The sequence below is a fragment of the Podarcis muralis genome, chromosome 13 (assembly GCF_964188315.1).
Source record: "Podarcis muralis chromosome 13, rPodMur119.hap1.1, whole genome shotgun sequence".
Classification (NCBI taxonomy): Eukaryota; Metazoa; Chordata; class Lepidosauria; order Squamata; family Lacertidae; genus Podarcis; species Podarcis muralis.
The window spans coordinates 25,690,527-25,716,768 of NC_135667.1; the positions used below are offsets into that span (position 1 = coordinate 25,690,527).

The following is a 26,242-nucleotide window of genomic DNA, read 5'->3' on the forward strand; positions in this document are numbered from 1 at the left end:
ACAATATTTTCATTTTACCAAGCTGGTGCACCATTCCTGACGATAGATGTCATTGCCCAATATTCTATTATAACAATATTATAAAATATATGGTTTCAGAGCATTACAGAAGTAGTACAGGAAGTTCATAGCCTTTCCTTGCTTCAAAAATGGGGTTGTCAGAAATGCACCTCTTGAAACCGAAGTTGCATTTTAGCAACAGAGAGAGGCTTTTAACTTAGGACTTCTCCTCCTTGTATATTAGTGGGTTTATTCTAATGGAAAGGATCATGACAATATTTCTATCAATAACCTAATAATTTTCCTCCCCCAGTGTTTGCAAATAGTCTTCTATCTGTATAAGCCTCTTTCAAATTACACACACACACCGCAATAGCCTAAAATGCCCTACCTTTTACTTTCTAGCTATTCTGGCTTCACCTTTCTGGCTATTCATTATTCTCAAGATGAATTGACTAAGAACATATAAAATTAGTGCTGTGCCAAAATTTTCTCCAGTATCTTAAAAACCATTTTAAAACCATTCATCATCAACTGATGGGGGGGTATTCAAAAACTATCAAAGGCGAAAGCAAATTCCAGTGAAATTATCATGGGCAGTGCAGGAGACAGGGTTGGTTGTGTTCAATTATTTTCAAAGAGGCCAAAGGGGAGTAGTGAGTGTCCTTCCTACAAATCAATTTCACAGTTGTCTGGATTCTGTTTTGTAGAAAAGCATCACTGTTAGGATATGAGACCCATTTTTTTATGTTTTTGTAGTTCTGGAGACAAGTGGAGAGCATTTCAACAAGCTGTCCCAGCCAGAGTATACTTGAGACTTATGTGGAAGGCAATTTAATCAGCATCAACACCTGCAGCCTCCCAGGAGCTCCTGAAAAAGTAGCCAAGCTTTCTTGTATGTGTCTGGTTGCTCTCCATTGTTATTCTTTTTATTTTTTGAAAGTAGATGGTTTCATCTTAAAGAAGTCAATGTGGATATAAATAAATGCAGAGAAAGGAGGAAGAGGAGGAGGACTTCCGTTAAGAACCATATGCAATGAGGTCAGGCTATCGGCAATTCATAGCTACCTTTCCCAGTTTCCAACACTTCAGTGAAAAGATTGGATAATTCCTCCCAATGCAGCTTTTTCACAGCAGGAAACCCAGGTAGCAAGGAAGGCTGTAGAACTCTGAAGAAATGTTTAATGGAAAGAAATGGAAATGTTTAATGGAAATGTTTAATGGAAAGAAATGGAAAGAAACACACAGTCCCCCCCCCCCCGCACCAGCTACTTCACAGTGATAAAGGAAGCTCAAAACCACACCAGAATCCACTGGAATCCAGTGTCCCAAGAAAGAGATAGGAAAACGGAAGTCCCTTTTACAGGGGAAGAAAACTTTTGAGAAAAGTGGAGAATAGGCTTTGGCACAGCACTACATAGAAATTCTGCAGTGGTCTCATGCTGTTAAGAAGAATATATTACTAGTTGGAGAGTTAAGCAAAGAAGACTCTCTCATTGAAATCAGAACAGTTACAGATTTGAATACATTTCCCCATGTGTATACTAAGAAACTTTCTGTCATCCTCATCTTTATGGTGACTCAGCTCTTTGAATGATGAGCAGATTTCTAAAATAGATAGGAGTCACAGAAGTAAAAGCCTGTTTCTATGTATATGGCAAAGCTCTGGACTGGGTTGAATAAGAGTGTAATGTGGAAAGCCAAAGCAACAGCCTGACAGAACTGAGAAAAAGAAAGAGTGGGAAGAAATCTCTATAATATTTTTTAATGCATTAGAATTGAAGAGAAACTAAATTTACACTCAAACCTTAATGCTTTAATGTAGCTAATCATAAATACATTCTACATCATCACCATCATCACCACCACCACCACCACCACCACCACCACCACCACCAGATATGGTACTAAATAGTCCCCCAGAACTGACTGGGATTGCACCTATTAAAGACCTTCTGTATCACAGTAACAGGGCTCTGCATCATGCTAAGAAGACTGATAATCTCTGTGATATGTATCAGTTTTATTCTTAGATGTATTGTGGTGGAACTACAATGCAAACAACAATAAACAATAATAGACAATAATAGGAGTAAGTCTCTCCTTGACCCATCCAGTCCCCCTTTCCCAAATACCCTCTTTAGGGACTTATACTGGTGTGAGTTATACCAGGGAAGTCCTGAAGTGAGACATGTACTCTCATGTATCTCTGGTTCACCTGGGAGGTAAGGAACTTACGCTGAGCTATCCGTGGCTGAGCCCTGACCTACCCAAGAAAGTACAAGATTAGCCAAATCCAAATTCTTTTGCCCTGGTGGATCCTGGGTCTGGTTTGTCCTGTAAACATGGATCTTTCATTTCTACTATAAAATAATGCTACAGCCACTATTAGATGATCTACATGGAAATACCAAATAAGTTTTAGTAATCTCCCTGGCAAGCATTTTACACATAATTTTGCAAATCCAGTAGGCATAGTAAATGTATTTCCTTATTTTCCATTTGACTCTTTCTGCTTAATAACTATGACTGCAAATGGACTTGTTGCCTAATGTACCATTTCCTTTGCTACTGGCCCATTCTTGATATCTGTTTTTAATGCATTTTCATTCCCACAAGCTATTGCTAACTGCTTGTTTTCACTTTTCTGCCTTTTCATTGCTCTGCTATCACATGATAGGCAATATATATATATATGTGTGTGTGTGTGTGTGTGTGTGTGTGTGTGTGTGTGTTAGCCCTAGTATTATTATTATTTTTTGAGGTCTAGCCTAGGATTATGTGTGGCAATAATTAAGAACACTGCTAGCACTTGTGCTAAGGGTCTTTCCTTCATGCACAAATTATTGTCATTTGACCACAGGGATTCCAGGCAAAATGCCATATTCATTTTGTGATGAGGGGAGATCATGGCCTAAAGACAATGTGGCAGAATGATTCAACAATTGAGCTATGAAATTAATTAAAGATTACAGCCCTAAAAATAATAATTAATTTTCTGATAGAATAAACAAATTCCTTCCAGTAGCACCTTAGAGACCAACTATATTTGTTATTGGTATGAGCTTTTGTGTGCATGAACACTTCTTCAGATACATTGAAACAGAAGTCACCAGACCCTTATATATAGTGAGAGAGAGGGGAGGGGTATTACTCAGAAGGGTGGTGGGAATGGGTGATTGGCTGATAGGTGTGGTAAACCTGTTGACAACTGTTAATGACTGCACTTGGTCTTACAGGAAAAAGCAAGGGGTGAGATGGCTAAAGATAGCTTTATGATGTATAATGAGATAAGAATCCGATGTCTCTATTCAGACCAGGTCTCTCCATGGTTTTAAGTTTGGTAATAAGTTTCAGGGACGCGGGTGGCACTGTGGGTTAAGCCACAGAGCCTAGGACTTGCCGATCAGAAGGTCGGCTGTTTGAATCCCCGTGATGGGGTGAGCTCCTGTTGCTCAGTCCCTCCTCCTGCCAACCTAGCAGTTCGAAAGCACATCAAAGTGCAAGTAGATAAATAGGTACCGCTCCGGCGGGAAGGTAAATGCCGTTTCTGTGCGCTGCTCTCGTTCACCAGAAGTGGCTTAGTCATGCTGGCCACATGCTGGCCGGAAGCTGTACACCGGCTCCCTCGGCCAATAAAGTGAGATGAGCGCCGCAACCCCAGAGTCAGCCACGACTGGACCTTTACTAATAAGTTGCAATTCAGCAACTTCTCTTTCCAGTCTATTTCTGGAATAGACTTTGAGATCTTGTATAGAATGTCCTGGGAGATTGAAGTGTTTTCTTACTGGTTTCTCTGTCTTGTGATTTCTGATGTCAGATTTATGTCCATTTATGTCGTTAACAGTTGTCAACAGGTTTACCACACCTATCAGCCAATCACCCATTCCCACCACCCTTCTGAGTAATACGCCTCCCCTCCCTCTCACTATATATAAGGGTCTGGTGGCTTCTGTTTCAGTGTATCTGAAGAAGTGTGCATGCACATGAACGCTTATACTAATAACAAACTTTGTTGTTCTCTAAAGTGCTACTGGAATGAATTTTTTTATTTTGTTTTGACTACTGCAGACCAACATGGCTACCTACCTGTGTCTGATAGAATATTGTGTGTGTGTGTTTATAGTACAATTTATTACACATGATGAAAGATGCAAGGCATATCATATACTGATCAAGAGTACCAAAGATTCATGTTAAGCTCCTATAGCTGGTCAGACTGCTTAGTTCCTGAGGACACCACATGGTTTTCCATACACCTGTTTCATCCTTGATGGACAGAATGAGATTTGATTGAAATTTGAAAGTGCTTGCCAATGTGTGTGTGTGCAACTCATTCACACACATGGCACACATGCACAAGAAAGATCACTGATCCAGAGCCAGACAGATATGACACTTTTTTCCCAGAGACCTAAAAATATTTAACAATAAGCTTAAATCAAATTGAAGGAGGGCAAGAACAAACCCTCTAAGTGTCCCTATTTTCCAGGAACATCACTGATTTAGAAAAGCTATCCTGGTTTCTGATTTTATCCCAAAATGTCCTACTTTTCCTTAGGATGTCCCTATTTACATTGGAGAAATGTTGGAGGGTATGGAGTTATCCAACTCCCAAGCCATCTGAAGGCAATGCTGTATAAGGAAGTTTTTTTTTAATATTTAATGATGTTTTTATGAATGTTGGAAGCTGCCGAGAGTAGCTGGGGCAGCCCAGTAAGATGTGTGGGGTATAAATATTAAAATTATCATTATGGAATGGGAGGTCCCTATTTTCATCAGATAAATGTTGGAGGGTATGCAAGAATGACTTGGTGGCAGCATAAAGCACAGTGTTACCTAATTATCTAACTAACCCTCAAAGTAGAAAAATAAAACAGGCAGTGTAAACAAGAGTTATGGTGCAAGGGATTGACTTTTAGTAAATGGTTTTAGGAAAGAATAGAACTTGGTTTATTTATATATAAACACACTTGACTTCTACAAGAAGTTAAAATGCAAAAACAGAGCAAAATTCACAGCAGCATTTCCAAGCATCTGGGTGGGCTTGTCTAATCAAAAATATTTTTAGTAGGCCCATAAAATGATGCACTAAAGGGTCCTGCTTGATATTAATAGGCAGGAAGTTAAGATGAAGCAAAACACAACCCTCAACTCCACAACTCTTACAGTATTGCAGCTCCTGCACACAGGAAGGAGAGATCTACAAGAAACCAAGTGCCAATCTTATAGGCCCTTTAAATGAAATAAGTTGCTGAACAATAACCTGTTTTTCTTCTTCCAGAAAAGTACCGGTATACTATTGACATATGCAGAAACAATAACAGGGAATGCAGGGCAAATACTACAGAGCAAATACTATAGTAGAAGTGGTGGTGTACACTGCAAATATATTAACAATGACGAGCTGCAATCGCAACTGATAGTATAGTTACAAAACAGACAAGAATAAATTACATCACTGCTAATGTTACAACAAAAAGAATTGCAGGGAAATACATTTTTGAAGAAATCTGGATGGTGAACATTCATTTAAAGGGCCTGCAATATTAATTTGAAGTTTGCTGAACCTAAAATGAAATTTGGTGAAAATAAAACATACAAAATTAGGTGATTTACAGGGGAAACATCCGAATAAAAAAGCTATGTTATCTATTTAATATGTCATGTCTGGTTTTTTCTTACTTATCAGTTTTTTCAATGCTCCCAAGACTTCTTGGTTTCTGAGTGTATAAATTAAAGGATTAAACATGGGAGTCAGCACTGAATTAAATGGAGATATTATTTTATCTATCTCATGTGTCCCTGCATTTTGTGGAAGGAGGTAAGTGAATATAGCTGTGCCATAGTACATGATCACTACAGTCAGATGGGAACCACAGGTGGAGAAAGCCTTTGTCCTACCTCCTTCTGAGTGGATCCTAAGGATGGTCACAAGAATGCGCATGTAGGAAAAAAGGATGAAGGCCAGAGGGAGAACCAGTGTCAAAGTGCTAGTGAAGTACATGCTTATCTGGCTTGAAGAGGACTCTGCACAAATGAGCTTAATAATAGATTTAACTTCACATCCTATATGGTCAACCTCATTGTTTCCACAGAATCGAATGGGATTAATAATAGATGGAATCACAGTAATCATAAAGGAAGCAGTCCATGTTGCAGTGGCGAGGAGGATGCACACTGTTCTGTTCATAATCATGGTGTAGCGCAGTGGATTGGAAATGGCAACATAACGATCATAAGCCATGACAGCCAGAAGGAAACATTCTGTTGTACCAAACAGAAGAAGAGAATACATCTGTGCATAGCACAAAGGAAGAAGCATTACAGGTCTGTCCACTAAGCAATTAGCTATCGATTGCGGGATTGCTGTTGTTGTGAGGCAGAGGTCAAGGATGGCCAAATTGCAGAGGAAGAAATACATGGGATTATGTAGCTTTGGATCGTGTATGACTACCAAGATAATAAGTCCATTTCCAATAACTATTATTGAATAGGAAATGATCAAAAAGGTCATTAAAGCCATTCTTGATTTGGGTCGATCTGACCACCCAGTGAGAATAAATTCAGTCACTTCTGTCTCATTTTCTCCCGCTTGCTGCATGAAGATGGATCTGAAAGTTTACAGTACGTTATATATTATATATTAGCACATTTAAATACATTTAATTAGAACAAACTATTGTGTACCGTGGTTGGTCTATTTTGGAATTGTAGTTCATGCACAAGCAGCAGATGCTGCTGTAGAAGATTTCCTGCACTGCATCATATGAGATTGCATGATAGGTTGCCTCTCAAATCCCCACTTAAAAACAATAAACTGGGAGAAGATTCTAGGCTAAACTTCTAGCTGTTATGCAAGGCTGAAAGTTGCAACTGTGTCTAGCACTCATTCTTTTCATTGGGCCTATAAAATCTTTCAAGAAAAATATCCCAGGATTTTGACAACTGATCAGTCTTATAACACAACGGTGTTTCCGTGTGCTGCTCTGGTTCACCAGAAGTGGCTTAGTCATGCTGGCCACATGACCCGGAAGCTGTACGCCGGCTCCCTCGGCCAATAAAGTGAGATGAGCGCCACAACCCCAGAGTCGGTCACAACTGGACCTAATGGCCAGGGGTCCCTTTACCTTTACTTTTAAGGTGTTACTGGAAGGAATTTTTTTTATTTTGTTTCTACTACGGCAGACCAACATGGCTACCTACCTGTAACTAGAACAACACATATAGGTATATTTTCTATATCATATTGTAGGAAGATGAAATGAAGAGAATCAGAAACAACAATAGATTGAAAAGCATATTATGGTCACAGATATTTTCAATTAACCCAAATAGTAAATTATATTGCACTTTTTTGAAACACAGTGTTATGCATATTTACTCATCATTGCTGCTATGTTCTATGAGGCTTAGTTCCGGGGAGATATTCATAAGACAGCAGCTTTATTTGCATGCATATTAAAATACACCTATACATTAGCTACTGTTTAATTATGTTGAGTTTAATAATTCAAGGAAGAGTCTGATAATAGAGCCTGACATATAACTGAGAGAAAACCACCCCAATCCCGACAATAGTCAGTCAGCTAAGTCATCACCCAGGATACTTCTATTCCATTTCTTTTCCAACTGAGTTTTGCATATCTCTCTACCCTCCTCCAATAGTGAGTCAGCATTCCACTGGCCACTGAGCATGAAGTTTATTCCCCATTGAGCTGAAAAGAAAATTGTGTACATCTGCAAAACTTTATCCTAAAAAGAAAATGGTGCACAACTGTTACACCTTTGGTTCTCACCCCCCACCACAAGCCTTCTGATAAATTTCCCTTTCTTCATTCCAAAAGTGGGATAAGAGTATTTTAGGATTAAAGAAAAAAGAAAAAGAAATAAACAATGAAAAAATAAATGTGTCTGCATAAGCAATGGCACTACTACCAAACAGACTGAATGAGAATTCTTACAATGAGGACAACGAAAAGTAGGCAAAAATTATACTTGCCTTCTTAAATCTCATTGAACCCAGAAGAAGATAATCCACTGTTTTTGGATTGTCTAGTGTGTTTAAGAAGTCAGCAATTACAGATTCATAAAAAGAAAGAAAAATGCAGACAAACTGCTTGAATAAGACTCCCCATATCATCTGTGCAAATGAATGGAGAAACAGCTATCGGGCTTTCAGTGGGAGATTTTATTTAAGAAACTATGGCATAGCATTTTATTTGCATACTTATTTACTTACTGTTTTTTATTCCCTCTGAGCAGATTCTCTATTGCCTCATTACTGTTTGAAATTATTACAGTAGTTTTAATTAGCAGAAGTTGTAATGGGCTGCCTACAACTACTTTTCATGGTGAGTTTGGAGAACTCCCTGTGCAAAACAGTGTAAACAAGCAAGAGTTTGTAGAAGTCTTCTGAAATGTTCTCTGTGAATTTGTCTAATCCTCTTTTAAAGCTATCCATGTTGGTGGCCATTGGTTGCCTCCTATGGGAGCGAGTTCCAGAGTTTAACTATGTACTGTATATAGAAGTACTTTCCTTTTGCTGTTCTGAATTTGCCAACATTCTATTTAAATGGATGTCTAAGAGTTCTAGTGTTGAGAGAGAGAGAAACAGAGACAGAGAGACAGAGAGAACTCTTCCACATCTATTTTCTCTATCCCATGCATCATTTTAGAAACATCTATATTTTCATTTCTGAGGAATCATATATAATGAAATGAAAAGGATATTTAAAATAACTTTTGTAACAAAAACTAGAAGCTTTTCTTTTGGGAATTATAGTGACCTAAACTGTATAGAAACTTATTCATGTATGCTACTACTGCGGCAAGAATGTTACTTGCCCTAAAATGGAAAGAAGTCCCAGCAAAGGAAGCATAGATACAAAAACTTATGGAATATGCAGAAATGGCGAAACTTACTGGAAAAATAAGAAATCAAGTTAATAAACTTTTTATTAAAAAAATGGAAATGGTTTATTGAATATTTAAAGATAAATTGTAAACAGATAAGAACATTGGCAGGATTCTTGTAATAACCTGTGGTTTCACAAGAGTATATATTTAAATAAGATGAATAAATTAGCACATTAATTTGGATATGCAGAAGATATTAAAAATAAATTTAAGGAACTGCAGAAAGAGGGGGAAGGAAGTCAAGTTTTGAAATGTCAAAATGATTGTAAAATTAGTGAAATGTATAAACTTGAAAAGTATAATCATTTTTAAAAATAAAAAAATAAATGGCTATCTTGTCACCACTTACTCTCCTTGTGATTTGAGGACCCGACCCCCTCTTGGGGAATAAAGACACGTGGACACAGTATATAAGGTTAATGGGCAAGAAAAGGCCACAACTTTATTAATTACAGCATGTGAGAAGGTATTGGCTTAGGCATTGGACCACGGAACATTATACTCCACCCACTCGGAGAGGGGTGAGTCGGAAGAGGGGTTAACCACCAGTAGGGGGAGCCTGTTGATGCTAATACAACTATAAGCTCTCCCCTGATGTCACCAAGGGTCGTGCCATGGCCCCCCGCCACACGGGCATCGGACAGGATCCACGCATCTGGAGCCAGGATAGGCTCAGGCCCCTGACTCAGCCCAGCTGGTGTTTGTTGCAGGGGAACCTGTGCAGACTGGAACTCTTCAGGGTCAGGCCCCAGACTTGGTTCAGATGATGCCTGAGGCAAAGGATCCAGTGCAGACTGAGACTTCTCTGGTTCCAAGTCCAAGCCCGAGTCCCAGGCCATCACACAGAATTTCAAAACTTTCTCAAATTCACTTTACTTTCAAATTAACCACAGTACTGATATCCACTATGACTTGAAGTTTTAGGTAAGAATAACTTTGTGAAGTAATGAGACATTTGGGAGCATGCCTAAAGGGAATAAGAAAGCAAATAGTTTTTCTTTTTTTCTTTTTTAAAATCACATACGAGACAAAGTTTTCTCAGATAAAAACTCTTGTTAATGAGGAAATAGTTATTTCTCCATCCATTTTTATTGATGTTAGTAAGGGAATTACACTGTAGCATCTTGCACTTTTTTCTACTTATAAATGCATGTGTTGTATCCTTAGCCATTAGTACACAATTCTGTATTTAAATTAACATCTGATTAAAGTGCATTTTTTAAAGTAGTAAACTATTTCAAAACAAGGCTTCCAAAATTTGAAACACATTTATATTGGCTTAGGGGACATTTTTCATGATTATTATTTTTTTTAGAATCAACTTGCTACAATTCAGCTTAGAGATAAGAGTTATACAAATTAAGATAAGAATTCAAAAGACAGTTGGATATTGTCAGCCTAAAGGATGGTGATTTCTGCTACGCAAAGAGCTTAAAAAGGCAAGTAGTGAACTTTCTTACTCATTACTGACCTCATTGTGATTATTTTAATTTTTTTAATGAAGATATGTTTGAATTCATAAATTTCCATTAATTCCCCTTGTATGATTTATGCAAACATCTATTTTCCCTCCTCCCAGTTCTACATTAAAAACCCTATATGGTTAGCCTGTTCAGTACAGCACCAGTTTTCATTTTAAAATCTGATACAGAGGGTTGAGAAACCTTTGAGATATAACAGAAGGTGGTGCAGGGGGCTGCTACGGGTGTGTCAGTTGCCCCCCCCCAAACCCAGCCTTCTTCCCTGTTCCATTAGCAAAAGTAATTTTCTTAATTTATATTACAGTAGTTTATTTGTTTTTAATGGGCATTTTGCAGAAAATGCTTGGTTGATGTTGTTCTCATGCTAGAATATGTGCAATCTAACTTTGGTCCACAAAGATAAATATTATATAGATTTCCTCATGGCACTCTTCTCATTAGTCATGCCTTCCCTGTGGAATGCCCTCCCATCAGATGTCAAGGAAATAAACATCTATTTGACTTTTAGAAGACATATTAAGGCTACACTGTACTGGGAGGTTTTGAGTGTTTCTTGTTTTTGTGTGTGTTTTTTTAATATTTTATTAGAAGCTGCCCAGAGTGGGTGGGGCAATGCATTCAGATGGGGGGGGGGCAAATAATTGTTGTTGTTGTTGTTGTTGTTGTTGTTGTTATAAGAGATATAATTTGAGTCAACAAAACCTATTTATTGAAATGCTTAAATATTTAATCGAAGAACTCACAGAAACTGTTTTCCAATGCTGAAATCCTATGCATTTTTACCAGTGAGTAAGCAAGCTACAATGAAAACAATAGGATTTACTTCTGATTAGCTATGTGCTAGCTCATAATGTTTGTGGGGAGCAGAGGCTTAGCATAAAGAGAGGATTCATTTTCTTCTTTCCCCATCACTTGTTATTCTATTATTCTATTTGCACCTTTCTGAATTTTGCAACGAAAAACTCAGTGTACAACCAAAAACTGTCTACAAAAATACTTATATTGGGGGAAAGTATGCCTGAAAATGGACTCATTGGGAGAAATAGCATATTTCCACATTTGGCAAATGTGCATTCAATGTGTATTATAGGAGATTGCATACCAAATTGCTGATGAGTTTTTGTAAGGACCTTCGTTGCGAACTCCTAGAGCTGACTGGGGGGGGGGGGGAGATGAGAAACTTTGAACTGCTTCAGTCAGGCTCTTCTAATGTTCATATGACACACACATGGTAATTATTGAGCAGTTCATGCTTACTTGATGCAAGAAAAATTTCACATTTGCACTCTGGTGCCATTTTAGAAAGTTTAGCATATGTTCCATTTTGGTTGTGTAAGAGTCTGTCACCCAAATGTTTTGCAAACTTCCATACCTATAAACTTCCATACCTTCCAAAGGGAAGCAAAATATTTAGATCCTACCTGCTTCTTTACTATAATCATCTATGAAAAGCCCAATGCACCTATATTTATATTTGGGGTGTGTTTGTGTGTTAATAAAGGCATGTGAGATTACAATCTTGATATAGTGGACGCTTGGGTTGCGAACGTGATCCATGCGGGAAGCACGTCTGCAACCTGCAGCGCTGCTTCTGTGAATGCGCGGGTTGCGATTTGGTGCTTCTGCGCATGCTCAAGTGCTGAAACCCGTTCTGGTACTTCCAGGTTCGGTGCGATGCGCAACCCGAAATCACACAACCCGAAGCATCTGTAACCCGAGGTATGACTGTAGTATTGTCTGAAATTTATTGTATTTAAAATTTGATGTTCAGGTAGAACTCTCCTCTCTGACTCCGCAATTTCTAAATGCAAGGTGCTTTCTCTATATCCAACCATGTTCTCTGAAGTGATATAGTCCTGGAAACATTTTAGAACCTCATCAGCTGTTTATGTGAACCCAGACACCAAAGGAGACCAAAAATACAACAACAACAACAACAACAACAACAACAACAGATAAAGGGTGGCATACTATGTTGTTGTTGTTGTGCAGGGCAGTCCACAACAGTTCACAGCATAGAGCACTGTTATTCTAAATTTGCTTAAGTATAGCTATTTTCAAATTATTCACATTGTATTTTTCATTTGCTATGTTCCAGGCCAGCCTTTATGCAGGAAGTAGGCGAAAATGAGACAGCTGTGACTGAATTTATCCTCATCGGTTGGTCAGGTCGACCCAAGTCAAGGATGGTTTTAATGACAGTTTTTATAATTTCCTACTTCATAACAGTTCTTGGGAATGGACTTATTGTTGTGGTAGTGATATGTGACCCACGGCTACACAACCCCATGTATTTTTTCCTCTGCAATTTGTCCATTATTGACCTCTGCCTCACAACAACATCGCTCCCACAATCTATAGCCAACTGCTTAGTGGACAGGCCTGTAATGTCTCTTGCTGCATGCTATACACAAATGTATTCTATTCTCTTATTTGGTACAACTGAATGTTTCTTCCTGGCTGTCATGGCTTATGACCGATACATTGCCATCTCTAATCCACTGCGCTACACACTCATCATTAACAGGACAGTGTGCATCATGTTGGCCACTTCCACATGGGTGGCAGCCTTTCTTATAACAGTAGTCCCTTGTCTTGCTAAGCCAGCTAGGTTTTGTGGAAACAATGAGGTGGACCATATAGGATGTGAATTCAAATCTATGTTTAAGCTCATTTGTACGGATACCTCTATGAGCCAAATAAGCGTATACTTCACCAGCACTTTGTCACTAATTATTCCCCTTAGTTTTATTCTTTTCTCCTATATGCGCATTCTAGCAGCCATTGTAAGAATGCACTCAGAAGGAGGCAGAATGAAGGCTTTCTCTACATGTGGGTCTCACCTGGCGGTAGTGACTATGTACTATGGCACAGCCATATTTGTCTACCTTTTCCCTCAGAATGAGAAGACTCATGAGATGGAAAAAGTACTTGCAGCATTCAGTGCAGTGCTTACACCTGTGTTTAACCCTTTAGTTTACACACTCAGAAACCAGGAAGTTTTAGGAGCACTGAAGAGACTTTTAGGTAACAAAAAGCCAGGCATCACATACTAAACTTGTTTATGCAGCTGTTTTAGTTGCAATGTTCCTTCATAATGTGAAGCAACATTTCCTTGATTGTCCCATAGTGTCACTTCTTTTTACTGTTTTTGGCAATGAAATGGAAATACACTACAAATGTAACAGGAATGTAAAGTTAACGTTCATGTTATGGCATATCTTATCCAAAAATATAATTACCTACAAAATGTGAACTTAGCTGTGGTGTTATTTTTATTCTCCCTGTCTTATAAACCTATCAACAGCTTGATCTCTAGCTCAGCAGAGTCTCAATATTGGTGGCCCATTCTTGTATATAGAATTTGCCCAGGAATCTCAATTAATGGTCCTGCGATAAGAACACATATTCCATCTTGGGTGCTTCACAAGTTGGATATAATGGTATAAACACTTGCTAGTTCAAGAACTGAAACTCAAAAATATACTTTTGGTGAAAATAGTGTTTGCATCTCAGCAGCAGACTGACAGGCTGTTACCTGCTTCTAGTTCGCTCCTAAGATGGGCTTCCTTTCATTTTAGTTGATGGGTTCTATCAGTTTGGGTGGGGAGCAGACATTTTGGCTGAATCCACCAAGTGAAATAAAAGAGGAGGAGAAATATGATTTTCAAGGGAGAAGGAGGGGGAATTACAATTGTCACAAAAAGATTTTGCATCAGTCATGGCTCGTGACTGAAACATTGTTGTCACCAATCCATGAGTACTACATCGATCATTAACAGGGTGGTTTGCATCATGTTGGTCACTGTTACTTGGACTTTCATAATTATTGTAATCCCATGTCTTGATAAGACAGATAAATTGCTTGGAAAGAATGAGATTGACCATGTAGGATATGAATTCAAATCTTTCTGTAAGCCTATTTGTATGGATACTTTCTCAGAGTGACAAAAATTGTTCTGACATGGTTTCTATTCTTTATCCCTATTACATACTTTTGGAAATGTAATGTTGACTGCCTTATTTTTCTTCAGTGTCAAGCTCAGTCAATCAATTTATTGTATATAGCCAAAGGCCTTCACAATGAACAACAGGGGGCAACAGCAAGGTATTTCTCTAAAATCAAATCATAACCTTTAAAGTCTATGGTGTAAAAGCCTACAGCATAAACATTTACAGCATATAAATTTAGAATTACAATGCACTAACATAACTGGAGCAAAGCTTCTTATCTTCCAGTCCAAATTTGGCTACCAGTTTGTAGATATTTATTGGCTAAGAGTTCAACTATCACTGGGGGCGGGGTAGATTGACCTGAAAATCAATAAAGAATAGAAGATAAAAAAATCTCTGAGCACTATTTATAAATTTATAAAAACAATTAACAGTACATTATATTGTCAACTGGCTTACATCCATAAATGCATTTCCTTTCCATATGAGCTATTTCAATGTATTTCGCCTCTAAATATGCTGAAGGCATCTGCTGAAACCTAAGTTCAACAAAGGCCCTATATAACGGTAATTGTGAAAAAGTCAGCCTTTCAAGGTAGTGAGGCCTTGAATGGTTGTTTTTAATTTGAGGGTATCAAATAGAGTAACAGGCAGAAAAAATGGATTTTTAAAAATTGGTTAGCACCATAACTGAAGTTCCAAGTTCTAAGTTCACGTAAACTAAGTGATAAATATTTATTCATTTGGAGATTATAAAGCCTAAGATTATCTTGACACTTCTGTGCCGAACTTCCTGTCCTTAGTTGCTCCAACCAGCAGAGCATGGTAAGAATATGGTCTTCAAAGGTCTACATCATTTAGGCTAGATCAGTTATGGCTGCTATCAAGGGAAGACCCAAAGTTCTAAAATGAGCTGGTGGGGTCCCATGAGGTGACAGTAGGAGGCCCTGTAGGAGCCTGTTCATGACACTTAGCATGTGGTGGTGATCAAAACCTTGGGATTTACATGTTGAATGCTTAAAGTTTTCTTTTTTAAATGTAAAACAAATTAGTCAATGGAGATTCGTTCATGTGGGAACCCACAAAGAAGAAATACAAGTCAGAAATAATAAAGTCCTCTTCACCTTTACCTATTTGTGGAAATGACTGTGATTTACTTGTATTTATTTACTCACATGTAAACCTGAATCTATATTCTATAAATAAAAGCAGTCACATAAAACTATAGAAACATCAGACCAAGGGAAGTCAGGAACCATAAATGCTGTAGCTAATCTCAGGCATTCATTGTGAGACCTTTATTTGAAGAGGTATTGATAGATGAGCTAAGATAAGAACTGCTCAGAATTTTAGGGACATATGTAAAGTACTAGCTTTTAACATGACAAGAACTTTACTATCTATGTTCTGCCTTCTGAATCCTCTTGAATTACCTTTGGGTCATTTTGCAGATTTATGTTAAATGGAACAGCATCCTTAACGTGGGTTTTTTTGCAGGGAGAGGGCGAGAAATGCTCAATGCTCTGAAGGATTTTTTCCATGATTCCCCCTCCAATCTTCAGTGAGTAAAAAAAAACCCCCAACAATAAATGGTAAGCTATTTTGTTTATTCATTATGAATTTTTGAAATATTTGTGGTCACTTCATGGGGCTTGGCTTAATAAGTTTCTCACTGTTCTTGTATGGACTAGCATATTTGTGCCATGAAGTATTCCAAATCACATCTTACACATTTATACATTTTCTCTTAAGATCACCATTTCAGGGAAGCAGGTTGAATGATCTAAGTTCAAAATGAGGGGAAATCAATTAAACAGCAACCAGAAATACTTTCAATCAATTGCAAACATTTCATTCTACATACCTTAGAAATCTGTTGGCGGAAGGGAATAAATCCACTAAATAATTGTGTGGAAGCATCCACATATAATAATGAAATAAATGAATGCAATTCTATATTTTCCTACTCAGAAGTCCCATTAAAATCAATGCTTACTTGTAGATATAAGTTGATATAGTATTGCAGTCAGATAAAAAGTCCAGTTGTAAAGGTACTATTTCTTCCAAATGGAGGTCTCATATTTCTCATAGGAGCATAAGTTTTGTCATGCTTTGCCATGCATTGTCAGTTCAGTGCTTCTAATCAGCGCCTCTCACTGTCAAAGCTGGTGTTACATGAGCTTTTCACAAGCATAACATGAATACACCACCTATTCTTCTTTGTTCCATCTTTGAAGTAAGATGTTTGAACATTACACACTTTGACCATTACAAGCTTAGTAGAGTTACAGATAGGTAGCCGTGTTGGTCTGCCATAGTCAAAACAAAAAAAATTCCTTCCAGTAGCACCTTAAAGACCAACTAAGTTAGTTCTTGGTATGAGCTTTCGTGTGCATGCACACTTCTTCAGATACCAGATACTTAGTTGGTCTTTAAGGTGCTACTGCAAGGAATTTTTTTTGTTTAAGCTCAGTAGAGACAGCCTTGTACAAATGAATTTCATTATGACTATTTCTCTGTAGACTCAGTGCTCACCTACTACTTCAACTCTCTTTATATTAGAAAAATGAGTAGTGTAGAAATGTCTTAGAAATTTCATATGGTACTTCTAGTGAATGACATCTTTCTTTTCATCTTGGAAATTATTTTAATAGGATTAAGGGAACATTTATTTAAAATTTGTTTCATTCTGTATGGTTGTCTAGAGCAGTGTTTCCCAACCTTGTGCCTCCAGCTGTTTTTGGACTACAATTCCCATCATCCCTTGCCACTGGTCTTGCTAGTCAGGGATGATGGGAGTTGTAGTTCAAAAACAGCTGGAGGCACAAGGTTGGGAAACACTGGTCTAGAGCTACACATTTGTTGTAATTTCTACTAATTTTCGGTTTAAGAATTTACACATGCAGTGTAAGGGAACTTTGCAGCTTCTGTTATAATATTAGTATGATAGCATTAGGTTAGTAGAATTAGACTAAATCAAACCTAAGATCATAGAATCATAGAGTTAGTCACATTTAGGTTTTCTTGAAATTCATGGGACTGATGGCTAATTTTTCACACTGAATTCAATGAAACCCAAGTACTACTAGCATATTAGACCTGACCAGGTTTTAATGATTTTATAATGGCTATAGAAATCCAAATTGCATTTGATTTCTTTTGCTTCAGGTAACATCCTGATGCCACAACTAGGAGAACTGAATAATACTGAGATAACTGAATTCGTCCTCATTGGATTCTCAGGGAAACCCAAGACAAGGATGGGTTTAATGAGCTTTCTTATCTTAGCCTACTTGGTGACAATAATTGGAAATGGACTCATTCTTTTTGTATACGTAGCTGAGCCCCGGCTTCATAATCCAATGTATTTTTTCCTTTGCAATTTGTCCGTACTTGATGTCTGTTACACCACAACTTCAGTCCCTCAAGCTATTGCCAACTGCTTGGTGGACAGACCGGTCATGTCCTTTAACATGTGCTACCTTCAAATGTACACTGGCTTATACCTTGGATCAACAGAATGCTTCCTGCTTGCTGTCATGGCTTATGACCGATATATTGCCATCTCCAATCCCTTACGTTATATGGTCATCATGAACTGGAAAGTTTGCATTGCTTTGGCAGCTATCTCCTGGGTAGGTGCCTTCATGCTCTCTATAGTTCCTTGTCTTGCTAACCCAGCACGTTTTTGTGGACACAATGAAGTGGATCAGATAACATGTGAGCTCACAGCCCTCATGAAATTAATTTGCTCAGATAACACTGTGGGCCAGCTTGTTATGTATTTTACAAGCAGCTTCACTCTCCTCTTCCCCTTCTCTTTCATCCTCTTTTCCTATTTACGTATTATTGTGGCCATCCTAAGGATTCATTCGTCAGGTGGGAGGTGGAAAGCTTTCTCCACCTGTGGTTCCCACTTGACTGTGGTGTGCATCTACTATGGAACATGCATATTCACCTATCTGAAACCTCAGTCTAAGGTGATGGAAGAAAAAGACAAAGTTATAACTGTGATTTATGGAACAGTTGTTCCTCTGTTAAACCCGCTAATCTACACACTGCGAAACCAAGAAGTGAAAGGTGCACTTAAAAGGCTGACTGGGAAGAAACAGAGATCTCAGCATTGAATCTGTATTTATTTATGAATTCATATATATATATATATATATATATATGCAGGTTTTGGTGTCCTCGGGTGTCTTCCCGTGTAAAAGTTGGGGTGTCTAGGCGACGTTTCGACGAGGTCTCACTCGTCATCTTCAGGCTGGTGCTTTCGGCTTCTTGTTACTGGAACAGAGCAGGATCTCAGTGTTTGAGTTCCTATAAATACTGTTGAGGAGGTGTGGTGTATAGCCTCCAATGTTCTGGGCAGAGAGGAAGTTCCTAGGCTAGTGTGCCTTTTCTTCTTTTGTTCCTTAATTGCTTGAGGGATATCTTGAGTGATTTCTTGAGTGATATCCTGGTTACCACTTAGGTGGGTCATTAGGTGTGGATTAGTTGCTAAAGCCTTTGTGTCTTGACCTCTTGAACTTTGTGAAGAGTTTTTCTGAGAAGATGGCTGTAGTTGTGCTCTGGCTTGGCTTCGTGTATAGGGGCGAGCTGTGGTTTTGTGGCCTGTGCCAGCCAGATCTGTGTAGGGATTGCAGGGGGGTGCAGCATCCGGAGGTGCCACCATGGTTTGGCTACTGGATGGTGTCTGTAATTTATCTGTGGAGAGGGTCTGGGTTTGGGTCTGGTGAGGTTGATTGGTGATGGCGTTCTGTGTGCCTCTGGATCTGGTGTCAGTTTTTGTGGGGAGGGCTAATTTCCAGATGTCTGGCAAGCGGGATGTGTCGTCACGCTTGTTCATGTTGTGAGGGTGTTTCTCTATCTCGATGGCTTCCATGATTATTCTCTTGTGGTGATGTTCTTGTGATGTTCACAAAAACTCTTCACAAAGTTCAAGAGGTCAAGACACAAAGGCTTTAGCAACTAATCCACACCTAATGACCCACCTAAGTGGTAACCAGGATATCACTCAAGAAATCACTCAAGATATCCCTCAAGCAATTAAGGAACAAAAGAAGAAAAGGCACACTAGCCTAGGAACTTCCTCTCTGCCCAGAACATTGGAGGCTATACACCACACCTCCTCAACAGTATTTATAGGAACTCAAACACTGAGATCCTGCTCTGTTCCAGTAACAAGAAGCCGAAAGCACCAGCCTGAAGATGACGAGTGAGACCTCGTCGAAACGTCGCCTAGACACCCCAACTTTTACACGGGAAGACACCCGAGGACACCAAAACCTGCATTCCTGTACCCGTGAAAATCTACGAAAGCATATATATATATATATATATATATATATTGCTTTTTTCTTAAAAAAGGGGGTACTCTCATTTTCCTACTCATATTGAAATACTGCCCCTCACTGAGGCCAAACCTAGATTCACAAAATGTTTAGGGATATGCATATCCCCGCATCCACCCAGAAAAAAGCACTGTATGTATATATTGTGTCTAATGTGGTTTCCGCTTTAGAAAGACTATTTGGGATTTCAGCCTAAAGGTCATGAAAATGCCTGTCTTTTGTATTTCCTTAGGGCCAATATAGACCAGATGGGGTTGGCCATATTTATGGTTCATCTGTCTGTCTTATTACCAAACAAGGTGGGGTGTGTGTGTGTGAAGTTTCTTTTATGTCAAGAGTTGGGCTTGGTTTTATAGAGCTGAACCTTCCTCACCCAATTCTGTTGCTTCCTACACATCTCACTCCCAGTACATCATCAATTTACTGGTGGAAGAATAGGATAAATTATGGGGAGTTAGTGTGTGTGAGATGAGAAGGCTCAGTTCCATACTTCCATTCAATAGGTTTTAAACAGCCTCACCTTGCCTTTACTTTATATGATAATGAGGCAGACATGTACAAATTCACTCTTCTTCTATCTGCATTGGCCCTATTTCACGTGATAATTTTGTCCTCAAAATAATACTTATTATTTTCCCCAAAATATATCAGCATCATCAGCATCACTAGTGTAAAATTAGGAAAACTCATTTAAATGTGATTTTTCTGTATATATCTACTGTAAGTGTTTTACTACATGTATATTGGGTCTTGGGCTATCTTACCCAAAGGTTTCAAGCTAGAATAAGCCGATAGAAATATAATTTTTCTCTGTCTTGATACACCAAAATGTAAGGAAGAAACAAACCGTAAGGAGCATTAACACTCCCCCAATTATTATATATATACTTTCCAGGTGCATGTATATATCTGCGTATGTAATGAACCAATAATAAAATTATAAGTTATCAAAAGTAACTTTGTTGAAATGAGTTTATCATAGTCATATTTACACTTTGGGTTGGGGGACAGCAATCTAAGAACTAGTAATTGATTAAAGTAAAATGTGTCTTAACCAGTGGTTAGAGATAATGAAGCAGTCCATAACTGTAATATATAGTTACTGACTCACACTTGCATGCACAAAAGCATTAACTTGCACCCTGAGTGACTCTCCGAAGCCTTTGTGCTCACTCTCACTCTCTCTCACATTGCATTGGAATGTGTTTATGCCTACACTCCAGATAGCCATCACTAGTCACGGCCCACCTGATGCCCCGATCCTCCAACTGGGCGACAACAACCTTGTCATTTGAAAAAGTACTGACTTGATTTTGACAGCAATCGCTGACCTGGAACAACTGCAGTCTGCATCTTTTGGTCGTAGCTCCTTCCACATTGTCAGTGGCGTGGCGCAATGAGATCAGCCACCTAAATTATGCCCTTGTAAAAATCAATAGGGCCTTGTGACAAGTAATGCAGCATCTTCAGCGTCGCATAATTCAATACCCAGACATTAAGCCCAATATGCCCAAATTGTTTCATCCTGATGGTGTCCATTTCTCCCCCTCGGGAAATGAGCATTGGGTAAAACCTGTGTTTTGCGATGAATCCACCCCTGAATAGACTCTGTCGTGCCTCAGTTGCCCCAGAAGGGGGGGGGGCTGAGAGGGATACACACCCAATGCCTATGCCAGAGGTCAGCAAACTAAGGCCCGGAGGCCGGATGCAGCCCACCGGGATTGTAAATCTGGCCCTCAGACCCTGCGGACCCCACACTAAACTAGCGCGGCACAGGGGCCTCGCTGCATGGGGACAGATTTCCACTACGCTGGCACGGCTTCGGAATTGCTGCAGGAAGTTCCTGCAGCCAATCCGAAGCTGCGGGCGCCTCTGGGCGATGCCCCTTCCTGCTGAGGCAGCCGTGTATGGCCAAGAGCCAAGCGGAAGGAAGCAGCAGTGGCGGGGAGGCTGCCTCCACCACACAGGCCAGTGGCCTGGGCTCTGCGCCCCGCGGACCCCTGGCCAAGGCAGAGGACGACGACACTGCCAAAGAGAAGGCGGCAGTGGCGGCGGTGTGAGTGGCGGAAGGGGGTCCTTTCAGGAGAGGGTGGATCCAGTCCCCACAAGGTCTGAGGGACTCCTGAAAAGGTTTGTGGAACCCTGGCCTATGCCAAAGCTTCCTACATCTGAAATCAATAAAGTTGTGGCTATTTAAATCCCAGACAGTTGTGTCCATTCATTTACCACTCAGCTATTAGGCGCGCTGGGATGGGGGACAGCGGCTGGGCATGCAAATGGATCCTTAAAAAAAGAAAAAAAGCAAGTTGAGTGCAAACTGAATGTTTGGAAATTTAAATAGATCACAATGATTTGCATTTATTTATTTATTTATTTATTTATTTATTTGACAAACATCTGTAAACCCTTTACTAGGGAAAAGAAAAAGTAGTTTTCAAGAAAATCTTTAAAAATAGGTTAAAATGCCAATGAAAAGCCAAATATTGAAAAACGGGTTCTGTTAAACAAAATATAATTTCAAATAAAAAAAGATTTTTTAAAACTCTTACACCTACTAAAATCGCAGGGCTGCATAGGCTATTTGGAACAAAAGCATTTTCACACTAAAAATAAGTGTAGATGCTGCCAACTATACTTTATTTAACTGGATTTATTTAACTGGATTCAAGCAAATCTTGATTGCTTTCTAGTGAACTCAGTGGAATTCCTTTTGATTAAATGGGTGAGGGCTATTCTCCCTGTTTGAAACGTAGAAGGTCTTGTGATCATTACTTCAGATTTATATGTTGAATAGTTATTGGTGGTTCTTGAGTGCTCTCAAGCAAATTAATCAGTAGAGATTAGGTCATGTGGGAATGCAGAAGGTTAAAGCAGAAATCAAGAACTAATATAAGGTTACTCCTGTTTACCTGAAAGTAACAATGCTTCAAGATGCATTTTCACTCACATATAGATAGATCCAGCTGTTCAAGAATGGAAGATATGTTTCCTACATAGCTATGGTTATTGGATGCCCAGATTACATAAGAAAAAGAACTTGTAAAGTGAATATGTTGTAGCTAGTTTGATACCTTCATTGTATAACTTTCTTTTTAATTCGCTAATAGTGGGTCAAAAAGGATCAATAAAATGGATTCTTAAAATGTATTGGTGTGAGTGCACTAGATTTGGAATAACCTTAAGGAAGAATTTAAAATATTTATTTTTAATGTGTAAAGAACTCCAACTTAGCTTCAAAAGCTCTTTCTCTCACCTTTCCCAAGTCTCTTGAAAGTAATTTTTGCATCATCCTGCTGTAATTCTGAAAAAAGGGGAACTACCACATTGCACCGATTTTTTTTAAGCATACTGTCACAACTGAGCAGATGATTCTCATTATTTGGAAGAGGTAACTTTCTCTTTTAATTGAGCTTATTACTTGTATTCCACTTACTTATAACTTGGTGCAGCATTTTACATTAGGCGCTGAACCTCAGTTCAATAAAACTTCATTAGAAGTGTTTTATTGTTATTATTTTTCATATTTATTTTATACATTTTGTGTTTTTATGTTGCAAATCTCATTAATTTTGGATGGAGGTAAGATAATAATAATAATAATAATAATAATAATAATAATAATAATAATAATAATAATAATATGCCTACTTACATCTCTCTCGCTGAAATCAAGTGGACTTTTAAGTTTTTAACTTATACAAAGTCTTACCCAGTGAAATGATTTTGAAATAACATAATATTGTGTCATTTTTCTGTATATGTGTGCTTGTGCAATCTGCAGTGTCATTTAGCTTGTAATTTTGCAGAAGAGGATAAGGAATCAACAACCTGCACCTGAAAAGGATAATAATCAACAAAACAATAAATAGGGATACTAAAATAGAATACCAGTCAATTCAAAACAAAATATTGCTCATCTACTGTTAAAGATGTCTTAGAAATGTGAAAATGTAACAACTTTAAAATGGGCTTTAAGTAAAATATATCTCCAGCACCTACATAATTTGATTATCATGAACTGGTAAAGTTGCATTGCATTGGTGTTTGTTGGTTGTTTCATGGATTTCCTATGTTCCCTTTTCCCAGCCTTGCCTAAGCCAACAGGGACTTGGAAACAATAGAATGTATCATGCAGCTTGTGATGTCAAAGCTTGCATTAAATGGGTCTGCTCAGCTGGTGCTATGGGTCACTTGGTTATGAAATACATTTACTGCTCTTTCCCCTTAACAGGTAATATTGTGGCCATTCTGCAACACTTTCCATCACATGGCAGGTGGGAAGCTCTCTCACACTTGAACCCTGCTTAGTTGTAGTTTGCATCTCTATGAAACTTGCCCAGTCTAAAAACCCAGTCTAATATCACACAAGATAGGCCTCAAAATTGCATTTTACTGACCAGTGATTTGTATGTTAAACAACTTAATCGACACACTGCCATTTATTAATTTATTTTTAAGTTTGAGATCTTTCCCCAAATATGAGTCTCTTTTAGAAAGTTGAAAAATAAAAATTAAAGCAAAACTGACCATAAATTACATGTGGGTTATTGCCCGGGGGGGGGGCACTAATTAATGACCTTAGAGTCCTTAGAGGCCAAAGAAAGAAAGGATGATTCCGTACCTGTTTGGTCTGACTTTATTTCATTTGTAAGCAAGGAAGAACATATTTTATTTGGTTTTATTTTATTTCTGATTTCATTTGACAGTGATCTATAATTGTATATGGACTATGTTTATTGTTGCCAAATCCTGTTTGATAATACTGTATTTTGTTGAATTTCGTATAACATTTCTTTTTAAAATAAAAAAAAATTAAAATATAGGCTTTTTGCCTGTAATATATGCAATGCATAGAAATAAGTCTTGACCTAGTTCTCATTGAATAATGTACATATTTTCCCCACTTGCTTTCCTTTTATTCTGTACGATCATTGGCTGTAAAACTAAAAATTGATTTAATTTGACCTACCATATATAACCTGTTTGTGTGTGTCTATGATTCAGATTACAAACATTTTATTCTAGTTATAAAAAATTATCAATTTCAATATCATGTTTCTACTATTCTTTTTATAAATGCCTATATTATATGTAGCCAATACTTTCTCAAATATTGTGCATTTTCTGTTTCTTCCCTTGATCACCAAAAGCAAATTCCTTATGCAGAATCTAGGAGACATGAATGAGACTGACATCACTGAATTTGTCCTCATTGCATTTTCCGGACATCCCAAAATAAGAACAGGATTAGCGGCTTTAATGAGCATCATCTACTTAGGAAATGTTGTTGGAAACGGACTCATTGTCTTCGTGGTCACAGCTGATCCTCGGCTTCACAATCCAATGTATTTTTTTCTTTGCAATCTGTCCATCATTGATATTGGTCTTTGTACTTTTTCAGTTCCACAATCTATTGCCAACTGTTTGGTGGACAGACCTGTCATGCCTTTTGCTTCATGTTACATTCAAATGTATGCTGGCATATACCTAGGAGGAACGGAATGTTTCCTGTTAGCAGTCATGGCTTATGACCGGTATGTTGCCATCTCCAGTCCACTGCGTTATATGATTATCATGAACTGGAGAGTTTGTGTTGTTTTGGCTATTGCACCATGGACAATGGCCTTTTTGCTAGCTATCGTTCCCTGTCTTGCAAAACCAGCCCACTTCTGTGGACACAATGAGGTGGATCATTTTGCCTGTGAGCTCACAGCCCTCATGAAGTTGATGTGTTCAGACATGGCAGTGAGCCAACTGATCATGTACTTTACCAGCACCTTCACAGTACTTTTCCCCTTCTGCTTGATCCTTTTTTCCTATTCACGTATAATTGTGACCATTTTGAAAATAGATTCATCTGGTGGCAGAAAGAAAGCTTTCTCTACTTGTGGATCTCACCTGGCTGTGGTGGTGGTTTTCTTTGGAAATGCTATAGTCCAATACATCAAGCCTCAATCTAAGGACAATCAGGATAGTGATAAATTTATTTTTGTCTTCAATGCAGCAATAATACCCATGTTAAACCCTTTAATCTATACACTGAGAAACCAAGATGTGCTGGGGGCACTTAAAAGACTGACACAGAAGAAACTGTAATCATATTGTTGACTGAACCTTAGGGTTTCTCTTAATACTTGAGAGTACAGTGGTACCTCTGGTTACGTACTTAATTCGTTCCGGAGGTCCGTTCTTAACCTGAAACTGTTCTTAACCTGAAGCACCACTTTAGCTAATGGGGCCTCCTGCTGTCGCCGCGTGATTTCTGTTCTCATCCTGAAGCAAAGTTCTTAACCCGAGGCACTATTTCTGGGTTAGCGGAGTCTGTAACCTGAAGCATATGTAGCCTGAAGCGTATATAACCCAAGGTACCACTGTATGTTAAACTGAAATGATGCTTTAATCTTTGCATTTTCCTTAGGCCAAAGAGATGTGAAGGGGCCACATATATATTTATACAGTGCTCTCTTTTTATGTAACCCTTTTAATAGGTTGTTAGTTTTGTTAATTAAGAATATGGAGATGTCTATTTTTTTC

General features: G+C 38.4%; 4 protein-coding genes across 4 annotated transcripts; 3 read left to right on the forward strand and 1 right to left on the reverse strand.

Annotated features, from left to right (window-relative positions):
* Window positions 1–5,656: 5,656 nt before the first annotated feature.
* On the reverse strand, window positions 5,657–6,604 carry LOC114582945 (olfactory receptor 13H1-like). The gene has a single exon (XM_028704291.2). The coding sequence runs from the start codon at window positions 6,602–6,604 to the stop codon at window positions 5,657–5,659; it is 948 nt and encodes a 315-aa protein (XP_028560124.1).
* Window positions 6,605–12,508: 5,904 nt separating this feature from the next.
* On the forward strand, window positions 12,509–13,456 carry LOC114582944 (olfactory receptor 13H1-like). Its single transcript, XM_028704290.2, has one exon. The coding sequence runs from the start codon at window positions 12,509–12,511 to the stop codon at window positions 13,454–13,456; it is 948 nt and encodes a 315-aa protein (XP_028560123.2).
* A 4,077-nt stretch (window positions 13,457–17,533) lies between these two features.
* LOC114582943 (olfactory receptor 13H1-like) lies at window positions 17,534–18,481 on the forward strand. Its single transcript, XM_028704289.2, has one exon. It carries the CDS (start codon window positions 17,534–17,536, stop codon window positions 18,479–18,481), a length of 948 nt encoding a protein of 315 aa, XP_028560122.2.
* A 6,387-nt stretch (window positions 18,482–24,868) lies between these two features.
* On the forward strand, window positions 24,869–25,804 carry LOC114582941 (olfactory receptor 13H1-like). Its single transcript, XM_028704287.2, has one exon. The coding sequence runs from the start codon at window positions 24,869–24,871 to the stop codon at window positions 25,802–25,804; it is 936 nt and encodes a 311-aa protein (XP_028560120.2).
* Window positions 25,805–26,242: the final 438 nt, after the last annotated feature.

What these genes read in the sequence shown, in the direction of transcription:
- LOC114582945 (XM_028704291.2), bottom strand. Translation starts at nt 6,604, where the DNA reads ATGCAGCAAGCGGGAGAAAATGAGACAGAAGTGACTGAATTTATTCTC.
- LOC114582944 (XM_028704290.2), top strand. Translation starts at nt 12,509, where the DNA reads ATGCAGGAAGTAGGCGAAAATGAGACAGCTGTGACTGAATTTATCCTC.
- LOC114582943 (XM_028704289.2), top strand. Translation starts at nt 17,534, where the DNA reads ATGCCACAACTAGGAGAACTGAATAATACTGAGATAACTGAATTCGTC.
- LOC114582941 (XM_028704287.2), top strand. Translation starts at nt 24,869, where the DNA reads ATGCAGAATCTAGGAGACATGAATGAGACTGACATCACTGAATTTGTC.